At 46.6% G+C, this 25472-nt stretch overlaps 1 protein-coding gene across 2 annotated transcripts in view; it reads left to right on the top strand.

The window, feature by feature from the left end:
- The window catches only part of EXOC3L4 (exocyst complex component 3 like 4), a 57424-nt gene that overhangs the window by 5116 nt on the left and 26836 nt on the right, over positions 1 to 25472 (top strand). The window contains exons 2-7 of one of the 2 annotated variants that reach the window (XM_075926508.1): positions 2347 to 3980; positions 8477 to 9128; positions 13034 to 13151; positions 15142 to 15267; positions 19432 to 19532; positions 22476 to 22571. In XM_075926508.1, the coding sequence (XP_075782623.1) occupies positions 2384 to 3980; positions 8477 to 9128; positions 13034 to 13151; positions 15142 to 15267; positions 19432 to 19532; positions 22476 to 22571 (2690 nt within the window). In that variant the 5' untranslated portion in view covers positions 2347 to 2383. Of the gene's footprint in view, positions 1 to 2320; positions 3981 to 8476; positions 9129 to 13033; positions 13152 to 15141; positions 15268 to 19431; positions 19533 to 22475; positions 22572 to 25472 lie in introns of both variants that reach the window. The other variant, XM_025183060.2, reaches the window with a different exon arrangement.

The following is a 25472-nucleotide window of genomic DNA, read 5'->3' as shown; positions in this document are numbered from 1 at the left end:
ATATCACAATCTCGTGCCCCAGCTCTGAGCCCCCTTCCACAGCCAGCACCCTGCTCCTGCATCCCAAATCTATGCCCCACCCCTGAGTTCCCTTCAGCACCCAAACTTCCTCCCAGAGCATGCACCCCAACTCCTTGGCCCCAGGCTCAGCACAGAGCCTCCTCCAAACCTCTCAGCCCCAGCCCAGAGCTTGCCCCCCTCCTATACCCCAACCCCCTGCCTCTGCCTAGTGTAAGTGAGGGTGGGAGCGAGGGAGGGGGGATAAAGTGAGTGGGACCTCAGAAACAGGGTGGGGCTTGGGCAAGGGTGTTTGAGTTTGGCTAGTTGGTAACCCTGTGTTCTCACATACGAGCATCTAGGGCCTGCTCTGTACTCTTCTTTGCCCCCCGCACCTCCCCCCCCACACACCTGTGCTCCTCCCCCAGGTTCCATGCAGGTTGTTATATGGGATCATCCTGCCACCTTTCACTTTCTTTCCTGCTGGACCAGTGACCCAAGCAAGAGGAACAGGCCAGGGAAGGAAGCGTGATTCAGAGTTACCATTTCTCCCTGGCTCCAGAGGAGATACGATCTGCAACAGCCCTTTAATGGACACCAATAACTTACCCCTGTCCATGCCTTGGGAAAGAGCAGACTATTGGCTCTGTCTACGTGTCCATGGCAGGGAGCAGTCGCCATGCTGAGCCTGCACTCCAGCCCTGAGAACACTACGTTTGGGTTTTTTGAAGTGGAAGCTGTGAAGCTGGTGAATGAAATAACTGCCTCCTTGCAGAAAAGTGCCAGGTCCCTGAGATGGTGCAATCCAGCCCAATTCTGGCTGGCCAACGGGGCATTCATAGTATTAAATGGGTGTTGATAATCATCCAGCTACAGAAATCAAATCTCCCTTGAGAAAGCTGGCAAGGCCTTGTGCCTCTAGGGGGCATCCCTGGGACACAGTGCCCCAGGGCTTGCTCAGCACAGGACTTAACAATCACGTTGGGGCCCTTTACCATGAAGAGAAATGAGATGAAGTGGCAATGAAAAAGATGTCAGCAGCTGGCTCAATGTCTCCACTTGGGCTCCTAACATATTAGCTATGGTAGGCAACTGCTTTTAAGTGCTCCTAGTGTAGAAAAGTCCTGTGAGCCCTCCTTTCTGCCCCCACCCCCCAAAAACCCCAACAATCTGCAGACTATTCCCAGACTGGCCTTGGTTTGTTTGATTTTTAAGTGTTTTCTGACCATGTGTACTCTATAAAAGTTCATTGCATTCTGTAGCCTCTGCAGAACTGTAACCATGGCAATTCAGAGCACAGAAAATATTATGCTTTGATTTCTTATTTAAGGCACTAGAGAAAACTGAGCTTTTCAGGGTGCTGCTGGGTGCTGCATTGGGTGGCAGTGTGCTGGTGCCAGGAACAGTGTGGTTCTGGGGTGGGTGGCAGGGTGTTGGGGCCAGGGACAGGATGGTGCTGGGTGCTAGGGTGGATGGCTGGGGCTGGGGAAAGGGTCCTGGGGTGGGCAGCAGAGTGCTGGGGCCGGGGACAGGGTGCTGCTGGGTGCTGGAGACAGTGCTGGTGGGGGCAGGGGACAGGGTACTCATGGGGGGTCTGGGCAAGGGACAGGGGCAACTGGGACCAGTACCTGGCAATCCTGCAGCACCTCTGGGTTCTGGGAAGTGTGCGACTGCACTTCCCCTCCCCAAACAGCTGGTGTGCACGCTGCCTGAGCAGCAGGGGCTCTTGCACTCCAGCAACTTACTTCCACATCCTGTGGGATGGGGGAGGGGCGCGGTGAGTCCCAGGGCAGAGCCTGTACAGTTGGAGCTGTGCAGACCCGGGTCTCCTGACCTACCCCCCCTACCCCTGCACTGCAGAAAGGCGGCGGAACTAAGTTGCCGGGTGCCACAGCCCCAGCTGTTCAGGCAGCGCACACTGGCTCCTTTGGGGAGGGAAAGTGCTTCCTTCCCCGCTGTGGGTCACGTGGAGTCACCCCTGTCTGGCACCTTCCTAGTGTGCCGGCCGGGGGCAACTGTTCCCCTCTGCCCCTGCCTCACTATGCCTCTGTGTCACCAGGGAGGAAACAAGCGAGCCAGCTCTCTCTCTTTCAGACAGGGCGGGGAAGTGCCAGCTCTTCACGGAAGCCCTACTTTTACTTTGAGGAGCCGCAGGGTTCTGCAGAGCACCAACTGGGAAACCCACTTCGTCAGATTTGTGAATTTGTCATGCGGGGGATATGAGTTGCTGACTAAGGGTAGCTCATGAGACACAACAATATCCCAGCAGTACATAGATCCCAGTGCTTAATTCTGCTCCTGTCTGTTTCTTTTGTTTGACCAGTTACTCCTCTTCTTTCTGAAAACCAGTTAATGCAAAGGTGAGATACCTGAGCTCTATGAGAAAATGGCATCCCCATCAGAATCAACATCCCCAGTGAAAAACATCAAGGATGAAGAAACCGATTCTGTTTCTGAACTAAACCGCTCATCTTCGAACAATCAGAGGGCAAAGAGCCTTGAAAGTTCTTTCAAAAGAATGTTAAGCTTCAAGACAAGTAAGCGGAGCTTAACCAAAGACAAAGATGAAAATAAGGAGATACCTGAGCCCAGGGAAAAAATGGCAACTCCATCGGAACTGGCATCTCCAGTAAAAAGCACTGAGGATGAAGTAACTGATTCTGTTTCTGAACTAAATAGCTCACCCTTGAATAATCAGACGGCAGAGAGCCCCGAAAATGTTCTGAAAAGAATGTTAAGTATCAGGAAAAGTAAACAAAGTTTCACCAAAGACAAAGATGAAAATAAGGCAGTACCTGAACCCTGTGAGAAAATGGTGTCCCCAGCAGAATCAACATCCCCAGTGAAAAACATCCACGATGAAGAAGCCGATTCTGTTTCTGAACTAAATAGCTCACCATCGAACAATCAGGAGGCAAAGAGCCTTGAAAGTTCTTTCAAAAGAATGTTAAGCTTCAGGACAAGTAAGCAGAGCTTAACCAAAGACAAAGATGAAAATAAGGAGATACCTGAGCCCAGGGAAAAAATGGCATCTCCATCGGAACTGGCATCTCCAGTAAAAAGCATTGAGGATGAAGTAACTGATTTTGTTTCTGAACTAAATAGCTCACCCTTGAATAATCAGGAGGCAAAGAGCCCCGAAAATACTCTGAAAAGAATGTTAAGTATCAGGAAAAGTAAACAAAGTTTCACCAAAGACAAAGATGAAAATAAGGCAATACCTGAACCCTGTGAGAAAATGGTGTCCCCAGCAGAATCAACATCCCCAGTGAAAAACATCCACGATGAAGAAGCCGATTCTGTTTCTGAACTAAATAGCTCACCATCGAACAATCAGGAGGCAAAGAGCCTTGAAAGTTCTTTCAAAAGAATGTTAAGCTTCAGGACAAGTAAGCGGAGCTTAACCAAAGACAAAGATGAAAATAAGGAGATACCTGAGCCCAGGGAAAAAATGGCATCTCCATCGGAACTGGCATCTCCAGTAAAAAGCATTGAGGATGAAGTAACTGATTCTGTTTCTGAACTAAATAGCTCACCCTTGAATAATCAGGAGGCAAAGAGCCCCGAAAATACTCTGAAAAGAATGTTAAGTATCAGGAAAAGTAAACAAAGTTTCACCAAAGACAAAGATGAAAATAAGGCAATACCTGAACCCGGTGAGAAAATGGTGTCCCCAGCAGAATCAACATCCCCAGTGAAAAACATCAAGGATGAAGAAGCCAATTCTGTTTCTGAACTAAATAGTTCACGATCGAACAATCAGGAGGCAACGAGCCCTGAAAATGCTCTGAAAAGAATGTTAAGCATGAAGAAACCCAAAGACAAAGCAGGTGATGACTCTGGTACCCTGAGAAGAAGCAAACGTTTTTCACTGAGAAACTTAAAAAAAAATGAAGAGGGCAGCAGTGCTAAGAACATGACTAACACCAGTGTGACCAAGAGCGGGGAGAATATAGGGTCCATTAAAGAAGAACCTCTCTCAGGTAAGAGGTGAAAATAAAATCCACTGTAAAAACACTTGCTAGGCTTCTAATAATATTCAGACTAGACACTGCAGTGTCCCTCACACAATACAGCATTGCATGAAGTGCATTTTCCTGGGTAGAGAATAACCTGATCCCTTTCCAGATCTTGGAGTCTTTAAAGGCTGAGCATGGAAGACAGGGCACCCAGACGCCAAGAGAGAGACCCATGAACAGGATGTTCTGTGATCCCCACAGATGATGTTTTATTAGCCTTGAAGGGTTTCAAGAGGGATGCTTGTCTTGAGGCAACCCTTTAATTTGCTATTTCTTACGGTAATGCTGCTGCACCTTTTTTTTTTTTTTTTTTTTTTTTCCAGGCCAAATCACAAGGATGCTCATTCATATGGGCTTTGTCTACACTAAAAAAATGAGTCTCTGTCAACTGGCCTCTACCTAACCATATCTCTTTCCTAGAGTGGACACACTGCAATGCCTTTCAGCCTGACTGAGCCTCACTTCTAACTGCTTAGCCGAGGTAAAAGGCATCACAGTGTGTCCATACTAGGAAAAAGGTTGAGATTAATTAATACACCCTGACCTAACCTTAACCCACATTTCTAATGTAGGTGGGGCCCAAAGGCCATTGTTGATGTCATTAGATGGACTGCTTAGAAGGGCTGTGTCACAAATGAAGATCTATATCAGTGAAGATGCTTAAACTGCTTCACACTGTTACAGTGAGAGCTTTGTACAATGGATCTAAGCCCACTTGTCAGCTTTGCATACTGAGTGGCCTAAATTCACAGATCATGGCCAGAAAGCACCATTATGATAATCTGGGTCAGGGCTGGGCAAGATGTGGCCCAGGGGCTGGCCCACGGATTGCATCTGGCCGCTTTCTATTTATATCCTGCTGCCCATGCCACCGAATTTCTAGGCGGTGGCTCAGACAGCAGGATCCTACTTAAATAGCTCACGGCTCATGGTTGTGGGGCTAATCTGGCAGGGCCAGAGTTGCGAGCCTTTTAAATGGCTGCATCAACCTTGACTGGCTGCCAGGCAATGCTGCAGCAGCGGGGCCGGAAGCTGTGAGCCTTTGCTATGTTTTTAATTCAAAGCCTCCAGCCTCAGACAACTAGTTCTAGTCTGAACTAGAGCATCTCTTCTAGAAAGACAGTCCATCTTGATTTAATGATTGCAAGTGATAGAGAATATCCCACAGTCAGTGGTCAGTTGTTCCAATGGTTAATCACCCTCGTTGTTTTTAAAAAGGGGTGTTTTATTTCCAGTTTGAATTTGTCAGCCTTCTGTTTTTTCCAGCCCTTTCTCTGCTAGATTAACCAGCCATTTAGTATCAGATCTCTCTTTCTTGTGTAGGTACTTAAAATGATCAGATTGCCTCAGATTTTCTCTTTGATAACTGACTAGACTGAATTCCTTAGTGTCTCATTGTAAAGACTTGTCTGTACCAGTTTAAACAGATATAGATAAACTGAAAGTGGTATACTCCTAAATTGCATGCAGTTATATTACTATAATGGTGTCTATATCAGGATAACTACATGCACCAAAATAAGCTAAGATCGCAGAAAAAACTTGTGGACAAGCCTGGCCGGCATCTTCCAGTCCACAAATCATTCTTTTTGTTATTCCTTGAATGCTTCAATTTCTCAATATCCTTTTTAAAGGGTAGACACATAACAGGACTCCCATCTCCCTGCTTGATAGTTCCATTTCTGCATTATGCTAGCCCATAGCCACATTACCATGCCCAGAGAACCTGGTTAGAGGGCTAAAGTTCCCAGTGATCTCTAGGAGCCTGAAGGTGCCCAGGATTGAAGTCTAGCACCAGGGATGTTCTTAGGGAGATGCGGAGCACAGAGCAAATACATCACTTCCAGCACCCCCATGCTGGCCAGTTTCGCTGGACTGCAGGCCTCCCAAAAGGTCAGGGCCCAACGTGGTTGCCCCAGTTTGCCGTACCTGAGGGACGGCTCTGTCTCTCACGCAGTAGCAAAGATTTCTGTTGTCACACCGCTGCTGCATCCAGAAAGGCAGCTTTGTGCACACTCTGTTTCTGGTTAGCAAGTGAAGTAAGACTAATTAATGCAATTCTTGCCCCAAGGATGGAAAGGAAAATTTAATAGCAGAGCTCGGGTCCAATCCTAACTCGTAGGCTACGTCTACACTGCCCCCTCTTGCGCAAAAAAATATGCAAATGAGGCAAAGTGTGGAACATCGCTGCGCCTCATTTGCATAATTAATCAGGCTCTGTTTTTGTACAAGAGGCTTCTGTGCAAAAACCCTCTCTTGTACAAGAGCCGTTCTTCCTGAAAAAAAGACGTTTAGACGGCTCCTTTTTGCACAAAAGCCTCTTGCACAAAAACAGAGCCTCGTTAATTATGCAAATGAAGCACAGCGATATTCTACACTTTGCCTCATTTGCATATTTTTTTGCGCAAGTGGGGGCAGTAGAGACATAGCCCTAGGCTATGTCTACACTGGCACCCTTTTCCGGAAATGCTTAAAACGGAACAGTTTTCCTTTATAAGTATTTCCGGAAAAAGCGCGTCTACATTGGCAGGACGCTTTTCCGGAAAAGCACTTTTTCCGGAAAAGCGTCCATGGCCAATGTAAACGCGCTTTTCTGGAAAAAAGCCCTGATCGTCATTTTCGCGATCAGGGCTTTTTTGCAGAAAAGACTATTGTGCTGTCTACACTGGCCCTTTCCGGAACAGTTTTACGGAAAAGGACTTTTGCCCAAATGGGAGCAGCATAGTTTTTCCGGAAAAACACTGACAATTTTACAGTAGATCGTCATTGCTTTTCTGGAAAAGCAAGCGGCCAGTGTAGGCAGCTGGCAAGTTATTCCGGAAAAGTGACAGCTTTTCCGGAATAAGTGGCCCAGTGTAGACACAGCCCTACTAGAGTATAAGGTTCTAGGAAATCTTGCCTCTTCTGATGACTTGCTGCACTGGTTTTGTTTTCAATGTGAAACCTATGCAGACAGTCTGGTTTACAGTGAACTTTGTAAGAACAATACCATATGACATATTTGCTTTGAGATGCATGGTACAAGTTAGACATAGTTTACAACTATGGTAGGGACTTTGGAAGAAATTTGTTCTTTATTTTGGGTGAAATTCACATCACTGGCACAAAGCCCAAGACAACAGGTACATGCAGGCAAAGTGCTAGGATGATGGACAGGTGCAATCATCCCCCAGCTCAGAGCTGCACTGCAGCCTTCTCGCCACCATTGTACACCACTAAACTAGGGGGCTGGGACCATGTGATCATATCCCATTGGCATACCTCATTGCTGCTCTATGTGCTAGTCAATGGTGGGCTGGCCTGGTTGGCTCTAGGGCTTCAGCACAGCTGCCACGCCAAGACTATTATGTGGCGGTAGGAGCAGAGGGGCAGAGCCTTGGGGAGACTCATGTCATGCTGTGACCCAGACTGAGGCAATGCTTGAACATTCCTATAAGCATGCTAATTAATATGGCACATGTTTCTTGTCTCTGGTGTAAGGTGTTACTTCAAAAACCAGCTCCTTATGGTATGGCCAAGGACGAAAACCATGCAACTCTGCCTCTCAGAGTCCAGCTCTGAGTGGGAAGGTCTCAAAGCCCCGGCTCCAGCCAAACAGCTATCGTGCACTTTTGTAGTCCCAAGCCTGAGCCACTTGACCCAGGCTAGTTGTGGGCCTTTCATTGCAGTGTAGACACCCTCAGAGACACAGCTCTGATAGCTCAGGGATTTCATTTGAACAGTAGTTCTCTGTGCAGGGCTGTCTCTAGAGGGACATGGGGCCTGTGGCAATTGCCCCCGCCCTCCGGAACAGGCCCCGCCCTCACTTCTGCTCCATCCCCATTCCACCCTGCTCCATCCCTTCCCCAAGCCCACCCCTTGCTCCACCCCCCACCGTGCCCCTTTCCAACCTTGCTCCATCCCGTCACCTCCTCCCACGTGCTATGCAAGCCTGGGGATAGCTGGGGGCCTGATGCAGGATGGCAACAGGGGTCATCCCCCTCCCGCACACTTATTGTAGCAGCAGAACCTGGAGTGGTCCAGCAGCTGGCTTGCCGCATCACTCTCTCCCGGCCGGCTTTGCCTCTGTATAAAGCAGTGGTTACAGAGAGTGCCAATCTTCACACAGTAGAAAGTCAAGGGCAACTCTGCAATATTTACTCCGACACTGCTCTTTCCTGTGATCTTTGTTGGTGTTGCCAACTTTCTGACCAAACAAAACTGAACACCCTTGCCCCGCCCCTTCTCCACCCCCACCCCCAACTCACTTCCTCCCCTCTCCCTCTGTTGTGTGTCTCCCCCACCCTCACTCATTTGCTCATATTCACTAGGCTGGGGAGGGCTGAGGAGGATCCCTTTTTGCCTGCGTGTTCCATCAGAAACGGGCATCTAGTTATCATATATCTATTGTTAAAACAGGCACATTAAATAGCTTAAAGTCAGCTCATAATCTCTCTCCCTTGCCCATGTTCTCTCTGCAGTAATGCAAATAAGTGACCTTATTAAGGAGAAGCAACTTTTGAAGGCATTTGAATACATCATGTATTTGGAAAACGAAGTTATAACTGAAAAAGAGGTCAAGAAAGGTGAAGCCAATCCTACAGAATATGCACGAAAAGTCAAGGATGTGGATTTGCTCTATATCTCGCTGGCTGACTCGATCACATCCATTGTGAAGGAAATACTTGATCAGCCCAGTATAAATGAAAGTTTGTTGATGTCTATGGTGACCTTAATTTCTGAAGAAGAAGAAGCTCATGCTGATGTACAGGGCCCTGACTCTTCAGAATCAGACTGCATTGGCAGACCCAGAAAGTGGCGAGATGTGTGGAAGGAAGCTGTCAGACAGAGTGCTCAATGGAGAGTCCAGAGAGTGCCTATTTCGTTGAAGGAGGACAATGATTCTTGGCTTGCTATCCATTTAGGGTTCCTCAGAAAATACGTTAGTGAAGATTTATTGAAAATTAAGCACTCGGTGCAAAAGTGTTACCCAGATGACTATAAAGTATGTGAGACATATGTGGAGTCATTTCACAATGCCATTTCTTCACACCTTGAAGCTCTATTGCAGAGACCCTTGGAATTCAATGAATTTTATGCATTACTTGATTGGATTGTTAACACATACTCTAGGTAAGCTACTATTCCCCATGCCAACTCTCTCCTCCACATAATAATTTGGCTCTGCAGGGCACTTCAATGCACTTCGTTATTCTTTTGTTCCCATATGAGTAAGACTGATGCACCCACTTGAACTATAAGAGAATATGTCAAATTGATAACAAATGGAGGTAAAACTTGTCTGTAAAATGCTTATCACATGAATCCACTGTACATTTGAATTGCCTTATTTCTCTTAGGCCTTGTCTACACTATGCAGTGGATCGATGCTACAGTGATCAATCCACTGGCTATCAATTTATTGCATCTATGAAGATGCAATAAATCAATTTCTAAGTGTGCTTCCGTCAATGCCTATTCTCCACCAGGATGAGAAGAGTAGCTGGCATTGACGTGAAAGCAGTCCCCACCAGCCTTACCACACACAAGACGTCGCGGTCAGTATGTCAACTTCAGCTACACTATTCGTGTAGCTGAAGTAGATCAAAGATGCTGTTAAGAGTAGACAAGGCCTAAGTCACGGACTTGCTGTGGCCACGATACCGATAAGTTCCATTTTCCAATGTTCTATTTCAGCTCAGTTTCCTTCTCCCCTCACTACTCCCCGGCCCATGGAAACATTTTGCAAAGCACAGCCTCTAAAAGGAGATCTTTGTAGAAGCAATGCATAGTGTATGGAGGAGCCCCAGGCTGCGCCTGTTTAAGTTGTGATGCAGATTTTCAGGAATCCACATTGCCACCTGTGGGCCACCACTTGAATATGGCTATGTGGAACACCTGTAGATGTCATTAGCTCAAAGAGAAGAGGAATTGGTTCAAACAAGTCACTTTGGAGTCTCAGCCAATAAGATAAGAGGCCTCTAGATAAGCAACCTCTAAAAATGTTTTCAAATACAGTAGTAACCAAAATGTGCTTCATGGTATATAGAGTACAGACATGTAAGAAAACATAGTCCCAGCCCCAAACAGCTTACTGACTCTAAAGGCTTGTCCACATGGTGCAGCAGCACACATTAGATGGGTGCAATATATAAAACTAGCCAATTAGCCCGTCATAAGACGGGATTTTCAGGTCTTCTCTCCTGAGCTCTCCCGCTCTGTCTCTCTCTCTCTCCTCCTACTGCCTCCCCTCTCTCTCTCAGCTCTCCTCCGCCTCCTGCCTCTCTCTCCATCTCTTTCTTTCTCTTCTCCCCCTCCTGCCTCTCACTCTCCCTTTCTCTTCTCCTCCTCCTCCTGCATCTCTCTCCCCTCCAACTCTCCCCTTCTTCTTCCCCTTCCCCCCTGCCATGGCGCTTGGCTGAGTGCTGCCTGCTCAGCCGGGCTGCCACGAGGGAAGGGGGCGGGGCGGTGAGGTACACAGCCAGGGTCTAGAAACATTCACTGCCCCCCCTTGCAGCGGCCCAGCTGAGGGGCGCACCACTCAGCACCATGGCGGGAGTAGGAAGGAGGGCAGTGACGTACACGGCCCCGCTCCCTGGCCGTGTACATCACCGCCCCGCCCCCCTTCCTGTCCCACCGGGGCTCAGCTTAGCGGAGGGGTGCAGCACCAGCGACACTCAGCTGGGCCGCGGCCGGGGAGCAAGCGGCAGCAAGCGGCCATTTGGGGTCCAGCTGCCCCCCCCCCACCAGGTCTGCTTCCTGCCCCCCTCCTCCCGTCCAGCCCCACGTCCCCCGACCCACCCCCCCCAGCTCTGCTTCCCGCCGACCAGCCTCATGGCCCCCCGGAAACCTTCCTCCTCCCCCTCCTGCCAGCGCTGCTTCCCTCTCCCCTTCCTCCAGACCCCCCCATCCTCCCCTCCAGCCCCACAGCCCCCGATCCCCCCCAGCTCTGCTTCCTGTCCCCCTTCTGGCAAGCTCCACCCTTTCCTCTCCCTGCACGGCGCCTCGCCCCCCTTCCCCTCACTCTGTGGCACGTTGCCCAGGCCCAGCTGAGCGGCAGCGCTCCCACCGGGCCCAGCTGAGCGGCAGCCGCTTGCCCTCCCCGGGCCCAGCTGAGCGGCAATGTTAACATGCACCAGGGAATTTTTTGTGTGCCCCAGCAGGGTCCCTATGTCTAGTTAGCGCACACCACATTGGTGTAAGTCACACCTTTATAGTGTGCATTGCGGCTCCTTATAGATAACCCTAGAAAGATCATAGAAATACATAAAGAGTGGACTTATTTGTGGTATGCGTGTTTACACTGATTACCTACCTACACACTAGTGGCTGGTTAATTTCACAGAGGCATCACTGAAGATGTGGGTGGGTGGGTCTTAAGGGGAGGGACCTGAATGAGAAGAAGCCAGTAGACTCTGACTACCACATGCAGGGTGCTCCAAGTAAACACAAAGGCAGTTGCAAAAGAAGTGGATAGATTGGGCTACTATTAATTGAGGTGCTTTATCCATCTACCTTTGAAAACACAGATTTTGTTTACTTGAACAGATGCCATCCATTTGAAATCTAACCATAAGTCTAGAGCAGTTTCAGATACTACATCTGCCCTGGAGTCCCATTGCCAGTTTTTGTGATTTTACAATTACATTTTCTTTATTTTAAGAAATATTTTCTCTCACCATACTGTGTGTAAAACCCACGTAAACAGAGGAAACTGATTATACAAAAGTGAGATTGAAGCTGATTATACCAAACATCCTGTTAAACTAAAGCAAACAAACAGCAAAATGATTCTATTTTATGTACAGTCATCTGAGTCTTTACTTGCAACAGCACTGATAAAAAAAATCAGACAGAAAGGCACTAACTTGGGTATAGTTTTAAATGAATGACTCATTCATGCAGCACGCTGCAGTACACAGTATTTGTATAGCTAATGACATCTTCTACATTCCCATCCAACAAATCCGGCCACATGACAGAACACCAACACCAACCCTTTCATCATAAACTCTTCTGCATTAGCCTGCCAGAATCCAGAGCTGACACTGTGTAATTTTCATTCACCTTAGATCTGATCTTGCATTTCCTACTCAGACCTAACTGGAATCTGTGGGAATTTTGAGACCAAATAAGACTCCCTATACAATGTGGTGTTTCAGATATAGCTCTAGTGAACAGTTAGCTATTTGTGTTCCACATTCCAGGAAGTTACAAACATTTTTTCTTCTTTCTTGCCCAGCATTCAGAAAACAGAGTCGTAAATTAATCATGCTTGTGCGGAGTATGGATGGATGGGTTGCGTAGCACATATGAATACCATGCAGTATTGAATCATAATGGCAACTAATAATGGAGTTTTTGCTATTGAGTAAGCAACACATCTGTTTCTACTCTAGAATGGTACTCTACCTTCCCACTAATCAGCTGTCATGTACTGTATGGGAACTCAAGGGAAAAATGAGTGGTAATTAATTCCCTTTAAAGTCAGCCTCTAGTTCCGCATCCACCCACTTCTTCCGTATGAGAGGAAATGTTCCTCATCCCCTTGTTTTCACCTTTGCACAATTTCCAGACACTGGCCTTCAGAATATCACCCAGATGAACCGAGCGGTGAGTTTTCATTGTTATCTTCACAAGGAAACAGACACTCAGTATGACCACCTAACACTAAAGTAAACAAAACTCATGTTACTGGAACAAGCTTCAGAAAAATTCCAACAATTCATTGTTAATGAATAAGCTTCATGGTTTTTGTTTAGCTTATTTTTTGAAAGTAACTTTTCGTGTCTAATCAACACAGGAGGTTCAGGCTTTCTAAACTGGACTGAAACCTACAAAAACCATTTCAATTTTGAAGAACTAGGATTTTAAATAGCGAGGAATGGTTTTCTCATAAAAGCCTGAAAGTATGCCACATAATTTAAGCTTTAAGTAAATTACATACAGTATGATAATTATGTAGCTCATGTAATATGAATATTCCATTTACTAACTCGCCTCCAAAGCAAGCTAATGTGTTCATTTGGATTTTGTAGTGACATGCTCCTGGGACATCCTGATCTCCAAGCTGAGGTAAAGACTCTGAACCTCCCTCTGTTGTTATCATCAGAAGCTTGGACCAAACTAAAAAATGACTATGTGGATTCTCTAGCGGTAAGACTTTGGATTCCGTTGTCTGGCTTAGATAGGAGAAAATAATTCCAGACTCCTACATAGAAAATTCAGGCATCTCCAAAGGGGAAAACTCACCCCCAAGGCTGCCTAGTGGTCAAAGGGGAGTGTTGCAGATTGCCTTCCACTATGAGTTGCCGTGCCCCCTTGCAGGTTATAGTTCTCTCGCGTGCGGCCTGTCCTTCCAGCCATGTTACATGTCTCAGTCTGGCCCTTTCCGGGTATACCCAAAGAAAGTATGATCATAGAGAACTCTTTCAGCACCTGCATGGACTTCAGGATTTTCACCTTAGCCTGGGGACTAAGGTCTAGAAACATTCAGGGGCTTTTCTCACTGGACTTTCCACCAAAGTAAAGGCTCCTATTGTCCTCGTTTTTGGAGTTGGTAGGGGCTACCTGCAGGATGAGGCCTCTTTGCCAGCATGGGGTTTGCATCTCCGCACCATAGTCTCTCTTAAAAGGTTTGATCCTGCAATATGCTGAGTGCCCTCAACTCCTATTGACATGGGGCACTTTGCAATAGGCAAAACCTGGCCAGAAATGAACAGAAATCAACATGATTCCAATTCCTTTATCTAAGGGTGTGTCCAGACAACAGGGTTTTTTCGAAAAAAACTTCCCCTGCATCTAGACTGCGACCGTTTTCTTTGGCAAATAAATTGAAAGAACACAGCGGTTTTTTGACCGCGATAAACCTCATTTTATGAGGAAGAACGCCTTTTTTCGAAAGTGCTCTTTTGAAAAAAGGCGTTCTTGGGACCTTGGTAGTGCCGGATTATTGGATGTGCCGGACTATCAGGAGGTACTATAAACTGGTTATATATATTCTGTATACAGTACAGTAAAACTCCGATGGTCCGGCATCTGATGGTCCGGCATCTGATGGTCCGGCACTCCTAATGGTCCGGCACCATCAGGAACCCGGAAGTGCTCCGGGCAGCCAGACCATTGGAGCTGCTCTACCCCCAGCTTCCCAGATTCAGCCGCTGCTAAAGCTGATCAGGGGCTGAATCGGGGAAGCCGGGGGCAGAGCAGCTGGAGTGCTGCTGGGTAGGTCCCGTAGCGCTGCCCCTCGGGGCTGCGGGACCAACCCGGCAGCACCCCAGCTGCTCTTCCCCAGGTGTCCCCGATTCAACCGCTGCTGAAACTGACAAGCGGCTGACTCCATGAAGCCCGAGGCAGAGCAGCTCTGCCCCGGCTTCCTGGAATCAGCCCCTGGTCAGTTTCAGCAGCGGTTGACTTGGGGACACCTGGGGCAGAGCAGCAGGGGTGCTGCCGGGTTGGTCCAGTAGCGCAGAGGAGCGGGTCTACACTAGCCCCACTAAATCAAACACTAACAGAGCGACTTCCAGAGGGTCAATCTTCTCCGTAATGTAGACAAATCCTTCTAGTGTAGGCTAGCCCGAACGTGGAAATTCTTGAGAAGGATGCACCCATTTTGCTCAGAAAGGTATCAGGGCTGTTAGTGCTTAGGGCTCCTCAGCTGGTCAGAATGTGAAATGCTTTAGAAACTAACTTTTAAGGACCAGATTCTGGTGCCCTTACACTGAACAGGATCTCAATTGACCAGTGGGCCCCATGGACTTCCATAGGACTCGTTACAGAACAAGGCATTATACAATGCAAGTCAAGGCATTAGAATGTGACTTTTTATTATTAAAATCAGGATTTCCAACCTTTTCTCCTACAGACTGTTTTGTTTCACCACCAGCAGCAGGACATAATTACTGTTTAGGAAGCACCATCCTGGGAAGGAGCACTCACCACGATGAGCAAAAGTGGCAAAGTCCAGTCCCCCCTCAATCATCTACTGCAGAGCTCTTCCTGAGCTTTTCCTAGCTTTCCTTGCATGAAAGCCTGTGCTTTCCCAGGATGTGCACTGTCCAGTGTGTGTTTATTCATCTTTGTTTATTTTATTAATGCTGAACCATAGATTTCCATCCCTCTCACCTCCCTCCCCTTTAACATTTAGAAGACAATAAAGTTCTATTTGGAAAACATTCTGAAGCTGGAGATCACAACCAAGTGGAAGGAGGAAAGTCAGCCAGAAAACTCACAAACCCAGTACCACTCATCGTTGTCCTTCGATATTCAAGAGGTATTTGATTGGCTTTTATAAAGTACATTGTTAAATATTACATTCTGGTACGTAGGTGCTGCCTCCTGTGATAATTTATGTTAGTCACACACTCACCGAATACATGGGGGGGGCACACCGTTTATTACGCCTTTTAGTTCTACCATTCGCCTTTTAGCTGCAAATTAAACCTGCTGTCAATTGTGTCACAGACATAATAGGCAACTGATTTTTAAAAGTCTTTAAGTCTCTTTGATTAGAATTTTTTTTAATGCTTTGTTAGAAAAACCTCTTCGTTGAAAGAGCTACTTTGTCCCAGGGCTGCTGCAACCTGAGAAATGCTGCTGGTAGAGCGACAGCCACTTCAATTTAAGCAGTATGAAAAAACAAAAGCTCCTACTAGCTTGTGAGGGGCTGCAGAATAATAAAGCCAGGAGGGTTTGGATTCATTTTCATGACTTTCAAAGGGTTGAATCATTTCAATTAAATAAGACGGGGGGGGGGGGGGGGCAGAGCAAAGATTTCTATTCTCCTGCCATGACTCATTTTCCATAGACGACTATTGCACATTTCCTATAACCAGAAAGGCCAATTTGAACTGGATTAGCAGATTTGGGTAGGATGTTAGGGAAGGCATTTGAGCAAGACAGTATCTTGTCTAACTTTTGAGACATAGCTTGGAAGTTGTGTGACTTGGAATTAGGAGGGAGCAGAGACAGATTTACAATAGTCAGTACAGGAAGCGAGTCACGTCCAAATAAGGATTCTGGAGTTAAAGGCATGGACATGGCTGGCTGATGAAGCTTCCATTTGGGGAGGCAGTAGCTTCCCAGCCTAGGCCCCACCTTCTTCCCAGCCCAGGCCGCACCCCTTTCCCACTGTCTCCTTCCTCTCTTTCCTGTGCATCCTGTATCCCTGCTCACTGCAAGCTTGTCCCTTTCCAGCAAAATTCCTGAATTCAAGCAAATTATTTTTGAAAACATCCTGCATTTTCCTGCAATTTCTTTCTCAACAGAACCAAGAAGGTAATATCCCCAGGGGTGAAGGAACCAAATCCCCACCAGGGAAACATAATCCTCCAACCACTGAAAAGAATTGAGACCTATCCTACCAATTACCTTCTCTCTTCCTTGCCACCATGTCCCTCCTTCCTCTGCCCCCCATTTCTTCCCTCCACATCCTTCTCTCCCCAGACTCCCACTGATCAAGATCACTGCCCTCCCCAACCAAGAGCTCTCCCTGCCCTGACCATCACAGAATTTGAACAGGCTAAAAAAACTCAAATTGCCCTGTCTCAGGCCACTGCTTACCTGTGGGAAAGCTCTGAAGGGCTCCTGTGGCCCAGGGAGATCCATACCTCCTGGCCCTTTATTGTTCTGCCCAGTTCCACTTAGCAAGCCAGCACAGGGTACGTGCTGCCACAAACTCTGCAGCACACACACTTACTGCAAAAGCTGGCATACGTGCATTTTTTACTAGCCTTTCGAAAAGTGATGATGGGGGAAGCCAGGTGGAGCCCTGCTCTCACTACCACTGCCTCTTCTAGCAAATTGCTCCAGCATCACACAAGGGGAGGATTAGTCCTCCCATAAAGTCCCCAGTTGAAATTCTCCTGTAATCCAGGAGCAGTGGCTACTGCATGAATAATGCAGCAAGATTCTTAAATTGTAAAAAACACTTTGCAAAACTGTACTTCTCAGCACTTTCCTCCTCATGACATCAAAACACCCAACGAAAACCAAGGAATTTACACAAACTCCTGAGAGGCAGACAAGTATTACCATCTTCATCCCGTTTTTTTTTAAATGGAGAAACTGAGGCACAGGGTAATTAAGTTCCTTATCCACTATTGGTTTGGTTTTTCTTAAATCAGTGGAAAAACTCCCCATGAGACCAAGCCTTAAATGATGGTCCCGTATGGTCCCCTGGAAGTCTATGACAGGAAGGCCATGGAGAAAACCCCTTATCTTCACATTTCTAGCAGAGGGGAGCACAGGCCACTAGCTGCATGGAGGTGGTGAGATCACCCTGAAATCCCAGCTTCCCCCAGCACAGGAACTCCACAGTGAAGCTGCACCTGACCCTAACATAGTGTAAGTAAGGGCTGGCCCTGCCTCTCTGTGCCAGGTGTACCAGGTGTGGCTGGGCAGGGTCAGCCCAGCATGAGCCAGATGTGGAGGGGGTTATTGTGAGGGGAATCTGGGTGTGAGCAGCTTAGTGGGAGATCTGGATGCACAGGGACTCAGTGAGGGTTTCTGGTGATGGGGCAATGGGTTGCTATTTGAGCTCAGTGGAGGAGTTGAGAGGAGATGGGGTTTGGTGTGGGGTCCAGGTGCTGAGGAAGTGGGAGCTCATAAGATAGGGGATCCAGGTGCAACTTGCTGGGGAGCTAGTTGGATGAGTCCAGGTTTAGGGGAGCAGGGCTTGTCAGAGTGAGGGTTAGATGGATCTGCTTAACCAGGGAGCCCCAGCTAGTGCTAAGGAGACACTGCATGCTGGACTCCTGCTCCCCCCCACTTCTTCATCCCCTTTTCTTCTCTATCGCCCTCTTCTCATTACCTCCCTCCCCCTTCCTTTCCCACAGCCTCTTCCCCCCACTTGTCTCATTCCCACCCCTCACACCCAACTCCACTGCAAGGCACTGTGGGGAGAGGATAACAGGGGAAGGAGAGGGAATCGGCAGCTATCTCTGCAGGGCTTATTGGCCTAGGCAACCCCCCCACACACACATACTCTCCACGCACCAGCAAGGGGGAGGAGGGACTGTGGGGAGAGCATGTCTGGAGAGGGCAAGGGGAGAAGAGCCAGCAGCAGGCTCAGTAGCAACTGGGCTGGAAAAGTGAACCCTCCCACCACACATATACACACTAGCAAGGGAGAGGGGAGCCAATCAAGCAAGGAGGAAGCCCACTTTGCTTACCTGGGCCAAAGTGTGTGTGTGGGGGGGGGGGGGTTGGATTGGGTAAGGGGCCAAGTGTAGGGCGCGGGGTGGTGCCGAGCAGGAGCAGAAACCAGCCAACAGATGAGGCAGCAGCAGGAACACAGCAAGCTGGGTGGGGTGGTCTGCAGAGCAGGGCTAGCCATCTCCTGGAGCAGGTGAGATGAATGCAATTGAGGCTGCTGCTACAGCAGCAGGGAGAAGCCATGTGACTATAATTTGAGCCTTGTGCCTGTTCCATGCAGGTTCAGGGGCGGCGCTGAGGAGGCTCCCAGTTACTCTGCCTTCCCAGCTGCCCTGGAACCTGCCTGAACCACACTAAACATTCCACAGCAGCCCCAGGTGGCTGCTGGGGCCAGGGAGGGGCGGGGCCCGCACAGCCCCTGCTCTGGGTAGGCTGTGCCTTGCTGTGCCTTACAGACCAGGCACCCATGGGCAGCGATTTTCAGTTTGTGTGAGTTGGGGTCAGGTCAGTGTCAAGCCACTTTTGCAGCACCCTGATCACTCCTCTGACTTAGCTCTGGGCTCCGAGCTCCATAGCTGCTCCACAGATAGGGAAAGAAGAAGACTCCACCCTGCTCCTGCTTTCTCTGGTGTTCAGATCAGCTACTCACGGCTGGGTACTGGGCAGAGAGCTGGGCCTTAAATAAGGGCCCAGAAGAGAGTTATTTTCACCAAGGCAGTTCAGGGCTGTTTTGTTTCTTAGCCCACTGAAACAATTAGACGTCCATGTATTGTGTGGTAATTCAAGCCTCTGGGTCCATTCTGGATTATTGTTTTTAAAAGCACATGCCAAAATGTGTCTGGTAAATGTCACAGGGTTCTCCCCCTAGATACGCAGATCAGATCACTAACTTTACTGCTGACCCCAGTGATACCCAGGAAAATTTGTTCCTCTTGGTTTCTGAGGACAGGACAAGGAGTAATGGGCTTAAAGTGCAGCAGGGGAGGTTTAGATTGGACATTAGGAAAAAATTCCTAACTGTCAGGGTGGTCAAATATTGGAATAAACTGCCAAGGGAGGTGGTGGAATCTCCCTCTCTGGAGATATTTAAGAACAGGTTAAATAGACATCTGTCAGGGATGGTGTAGACGGAGCTTGATCCTGCCTTGAGGGCGGCGGGCTGGACTCAATGACCTCTCGAGGTCCCTTCCAGTCCTATTATTCTATGATACCAGTTTATTGGACAAAGGCTATTCCGCTGTTTCCGTTCCATTCACTGGATTCTCCTCTGACTCTTTTATAGCTCATTGGACAGCTCAAGAAGCAATCTGGAAACATTTTGAAAAGTCTGGAAACAGCAACTCTTGACATCAGCATGGGAGAACTGAGAGAATTCATACCAAGGTCACGAATGCCTTTGGCAACATATTCCTTCCAAAATGAGTATCCTAAAGCCAGTGCTCAATAGTAGTATCCATGCCATGGGCCAAACGCTAGCACTGGATTCCCATGTGCTTGCTTCTAGGAAAATTAGGATTCATGTGAATTTCTTGTAAGCCTGACAAACTTAACCGAGGCGCTGAGAGATTTCCAAAACAATCAACACACACAATAGTAAATAGACAGATGGGAGCATGAGTCTCCCATATATCTGATGTCAGCTCTATAAAAAGGGATGGATGAAAAGGCATTTTCTATCTGTCAGTATTTACTAGATGTCCAATACAGTTATCACTGTAGCATATACTGAACAATAAAACGTAGCACTGAGCATGCCCAAATAAGGACACAGGACACAATCTTGCAGTATTGAAGCCAATGAGATCTTTGCAATTAACTTGAATGGGCATGGGATCAGGCCCAAAATGCACAACTCATTTCTAGCTCAACTTCTAAATCTCTCATAAATTTAGTCAGTTTCAGCAGTGGAGAGAATTCTGCCACTTACGTGGAATGATGTACTTTCCAGTGAAATAGGTTTTGCCCACAAAAGCTCATGATTGATTCTGTATATTTTAGTTAGTCTCTAAAGTGCCACAGGACCATTCGTTCTCCTCAAGGGAGTAGCCATTGGGATTATGGGCTAAATACTTATATTTTAATATCTCTAACATTCAAGTCCCAGTGTCATCTTTAGTTGTCTAGATCATCACATAGATTTGGGATATTCCCTGGAAAGATTTGGGTTCTATAGATGAAAATGTTATTTTTCTCATCTTCGGAGAGATCAAAACCTTCTTGTACAGCCCATGATTTGTTGTATTTAAGTAGCACTCTGAAATTGAAAAAAGAGAGAGAGAGAGAGAGAGAGAGAGAGAGAGAGGGAGGGAGGGAGAAGGGTATTTCAGCATGAATCAACTGACAAATAAAAATAATTGTACATAAACCAGTGAAAGTTAACACCAAGGAATGAGGCAAATGGGTAGTTTGCTATTAAGTATTTTATAAAATGAACTGTAGAAGACACTGAAAATAGCTTTCCTAATATGTGAAATGGTTGCATTTTGTGATACATGACAGGTATTTTAAATATTTTAAAGGCAATAATTACTTCTCAAGTTTCATCTCTAATATCCCAGTTACTACTGGAAAATCCTAAGGAGTTCACACCAGCAGTTTGTCTGAGATTTCTTTAAAGAATAGTATCTTGTTCTCACCATTAAAAGTGATTAAAAAAAGAGAAGGAACTTTCTTTGCTTAATTTTTGTTAAGCTTCCTTCATATAAACCAAGTCCCAATGTGAGTCTCACACAAGGGAAGATAAGTACCTGAGGGTATGTCTACACTTGCACCCTTTTTTGAGGGAGGGATGAAAATGAAGACATTCGAAATTGCAAATGAAGCTGGGATTTAAATATCCCATGCTTAGTTTGCATAATCTCATTATGGCACTATTTCGAAATAGCGCTATTTTGAAATACAAAACGCAGTGTAGATGAGGTTATTTTGGGAGAACACCCTTTTTCTGAAATAACTGTGAAACCTCATTTTATGAGGATTAAGGGTAATTTAGGAAGAAGGGTGTTCTCCTGAAATAACCGCATCTATACCGTGTTTTGTATTTTGAAATAGTGCCATAATGCAATTATGCAAATGAAGCATGGGATATTTAAATCCCGGCTTCATTTACAATTTCGAATGTCTTCATTTGCATCCCTCTCTCGAAAGAGGGTGCAAGTGTAGACATACCCTGACTGAATAACTCATTGCCTTGTGCTTCCTGACTCCGTGGCTGTGTCTACACTGGTGTGATCTCGCGCAAAAGCGGCCACTCTTGCGTAAAAACTTACTGCCTGTCTACACTGGCCGCGTGTTCTTACGCAAATAAACTGACGTTCTAATTTATAAAATCAGGGCTTCTTGTGCCAGAACTCTGATGCTCCTGCTCAGGAATAAGCCCTTTTGCACAACTGTTCTTGCACAGGAGGCCAGTGTAGACCGGCAACATGAATTTCTTGCGCAAGAAAGTCCTATGGTTAAAATGGCCATCAGAGCTTTCTTGCGCAAGAGAGCATCTACACTGGCATGGATGCTCTCGTGCAAAAGCACATCTCTTGCGCAAAAGCACATGCCAGTGTAGACACTCTCTTCTGGAAGAGTTTTTGCAGAAGAACTCTTCCGCAAAGAGATTTTGCGTGAGAACGTGCCAGTGTAGAAGTAGCCCGTGTGTTTTCTTACACTAGCATGTACAAATGGAAGTTGTCAGTGTAAATAAGGTACTTTTAGTTTTAGATTAATAAAAACAGGAAACAACAAAAGTAAAGTCTAATTTTCCTAAAGTCTCTTGGACTTAAGCGCAAAGTGGCTACTTGTTTCTGCAGACACCAGGGTCCTGAAAGGTGCATTATACAGGAAATACAGACCTGAATCCTCAGTATTTTGTCAGTATGGTGTAAATATAGAGATGTAGAGATTTTGCTCATATTTGGTTTCTGTTATAAAATAAGCCTTGAGCTAAAGCCAGAGAAATTACAGAAGTAGTTTGAGCCCACTTAGCAATGGTACATTTAATCACTCACAACTAAAGGTTGGAATTTTCACCTATACCCTTTCATGGGGGAAAAAAATCTAGAATCTATTCTAAGCTTTGTTGATTGCAGATTCAAGCAAGCCTATCCAGTGTTTATCTATGGCATATCTTCCTCTAATTCTCATGCACACCTCCTGTTAAGATGAAAAATGCACATATTTTGAGAACAGCAGGAGTAAGCAGTGAGTTTTTCTCTTGATCCCTGTGTACATGCAGGAAGGTCACTGCAGTTCTATTAGTTAAAGAGTTCATTAGGAACTTCACCCTGTTTTATTTTCAACCCGCTGTAATGATTTTTTCTGAAATTTCTGTTGCAGATTAAAGAAGGAATTTGTGGAGTGGTACAAAAAGAGAGAGGATTTGTTGTTTCTGCCATATTTGGTAGCCTATATTAACACCTTCTGTGATCTGATGTAAGTCTGTGTTTCCCTTATAACATATTTATGGTTGGGGGATGAAGGGATATCTGTTGGATCTTATTGCTCAGCAAAGAATTAAGGTAGAAACTATTCCCCACCAGAGTGAATGGATCAGAATAATCCTTGGTGTAACTGCAGGGAAACAATGGAGTTATGCCCAGGATAGATTTGCATGAGTTATTCCTGATTTGTATAGCAGTGCTTATTTCCCAAAGTAGAATTTAGCTTAGAGTTAGGGACACAGATGAAAGCTCAGTTTGTCTGGGACATAGGGGTTGAGTAACAGAAATGTTTGGTGTTCGGAAGAGGAGATTAGAGTCTCACCCATTTGCAAATTTCAAACACACATGGTCATGATTTAAAATACTAGTTAAAATAGTATGTAAACTAGAGCTGTAATAGGATAACCGTTTACATGGTTAACTGATAAGCCTGGGCATATTGGTTACCATGCACGATCACACACAGGCTCCCATCCCACTCCCGGGGAATCAGCTGTCACTACACGCTGCTGGCTCTGTGTCAGAGGCAGCAGTGTGGGGTGCCAGACAGATGCTGGTTCGCGAGGGAAGCCAGTTTAAAAACCAGCTCCCCTTACGGACTGGCTGCCTGTCACCCCACGCTGTTGCCTCTGATACAGAGGCAGCAACAAGGGGAGGCAGCAGCCCTTGTCTGGGGAGAGTCTGAGCTCCCATACCCGGTGCCTGCCCTCCTGGATCCTAATACACTTTAAATGGAGAGCTGCAGCAGGGATAGGTCATGGACCAAGCACGAGCTGGGACTGAGCCATGCTGATGGCCAGCCTGCTAAAAAATTTACTGGTGGGGGTGAGGGCAAATGCATGTGGTCTATAGCATTAACCTCTAAGCTTTTGCTTATTGGTTAATCGACTATACTATTACATCCCTAATTACATGGCTACCTAATTATCCGCTTTTTAATAACCCTAACGCAAACAACAGTATAATCTGATAGCTGCTCGCTTTGATATTATAGAAAACATTTAGCTTGCAAATAACTCCACATAGTTACTGGCTGTGGTGATTTTTAGGGGGTTGAGTTCTCAAAGGTAGATTTAGAGCCAAGTTTTTAGATTAATAACAATACACATACAAGGCTGTATATCAGCAGATCTTAAAACACCTTTCAAAGGAAGTAATAGCCTCTGATGTGTGTGTTTGCCCATTAGCACAAGTCTAACTGCCAAATCAGCACACAGCAGTGTGGCTGAAATTCTCCCCACACATAGAAAGCCAGGGGGTTCAGGCTCTAAGTGGATGGAGTCATCAGAAGTGAACCACCCTCCTCCTCCCTCTCACAGCCCCAAGTCAGGGCTACCTCACAATCAGGGTCTGATACTCCAGTCTGAACAGGAATAACAGCTGTAGCCCCTCCCTGCTGCTTCCATGAGGCATTGGGACCAAGCAATCCAGAGCCTGTCCCACAGCTTGCCCCTGCCTATAGGCCAGTTGCACATCTGTAGACCATTTGCACCTTTGTAGGTGGTACAAAGGCTCTCCTGCCTGGCCATCCCCACCCACCCCACACAGTGCATAAGAACGTTTTGTACTGGCAGGGGTGAATTCCAAATTCTGCAAGCAGCTATATTGGGGGTCCTTTGAAATTGAAAACAAAAAACCCTTTCTTATATATTGCTGTGCTTATTATTTATCTGGGGGCTCAGAGAACTCAAATTCCAAAACTCTATAAAAGTGATGGCAAACACAGGTTACATCAAACACTGTGAAGTCAATTCCAATGTCACCATTAGAAATCGACTCACGTTTTGTAATGAGTGAGGTCAGAATAGGCCTACAGATTCCACAAGCCTTTGCTGACACTAGAAGTCTGGGATTAACTTCACTGCTCTGGGTTAGTTCTCTCCATTCAGAGCACTATGTTCTGATCCTCGAACCAAAGAGCTAGTACAAGGTGTATTACCAGTAGCACGTCACATTCTGGGCACCATGAAAGGGTTTGGCACTGAATGTGGGAAGGATTTATTGTCCATTTGCATGCAGCTGTCCACATAGCTGAACTGGGTGAGCGGGCTGCTGTTTGTGGCACTTGCTTACATACAGTCCCTCTAAAATACAACTAATCTTCCTGGGATGATGTGGGCACAGTCCTTACTCAGCTATGCAAAGGAGAACAGGATGGAGGCCATTCCTTTGGCCTTGCACTTCTGGGTTGTTGGGGGAAGAGGAGAGCAGTGAGAGGATAGGGAAGAACAAGTTGGGAGAAGTACCCCTCTTCCATTGCTGGACACAAGGGGCAGTAACTACTGCATGACAAGACCTGAATAGCTTACTGCTCTCCTCAGAGCAAAGAGGGAGTGGGGAAAGAACTGTGACAGAAGCGCAGCCCATGTGCTGCTCTACCTCTGAGGTCACAATGCTATGTGCTGCCCTTGACTCAGGAACAGATTGTGACATTACAGGCTAGCTGCAGATTAGTTTCTAGCCCGTCAGTTACACTGGAACCAATCCTGACTCTGGGCATCCTAGTCCTATCCTAACAGTGCTGAGTGGGTAGAGTCCAGGTCACGCCTCCATGCAGAGCTGGTGCATAAGCAAAGTAAGGAATTGCTTAGGACTCTGAGCAGCTCAAGGGCTTCCCATCCCCAAATATTCCTGCTTACCATCACCCCTTGCTAGCACTGTCAGTGCCTGCATGTGCCAGTCACACCAAGGCCAGGGACATTTGGCCCTGGGCCATTCATTCTGCTGTACATGGGATAAAGTTGTAGCAGCTTCCATTTTCTCTAGTGTATTTTTGTTAGAGTCCATAGTAAGCACTAACATAAGAAAGCCTCTAGATGGCATGGTCTCTCCAGTAATTAGCCATACAACATGGTCTTTAAAGTACTGTCCTGGTTTCACAGTGACAGCTTTG

This window comes from Pelodiscus sinensis, chromosome 4 (assembly GCF_049634645.1).
Source record: "Pelodiscus sinensis isolate JC-2024 chromosome 4, ASM4963464v1, whole genome shotgun sequence".
NCBI classification, from domain to species: Eukaryota; Metazoa; Chordata; order Testudines; family Trionychidae; genus Pelodiscus; species Pelodiscus sinensis.
Note: the sequence above shows the minus strand (reverse complement) of the source record. Positions and strands in the feature narration are given on the sequence as shown.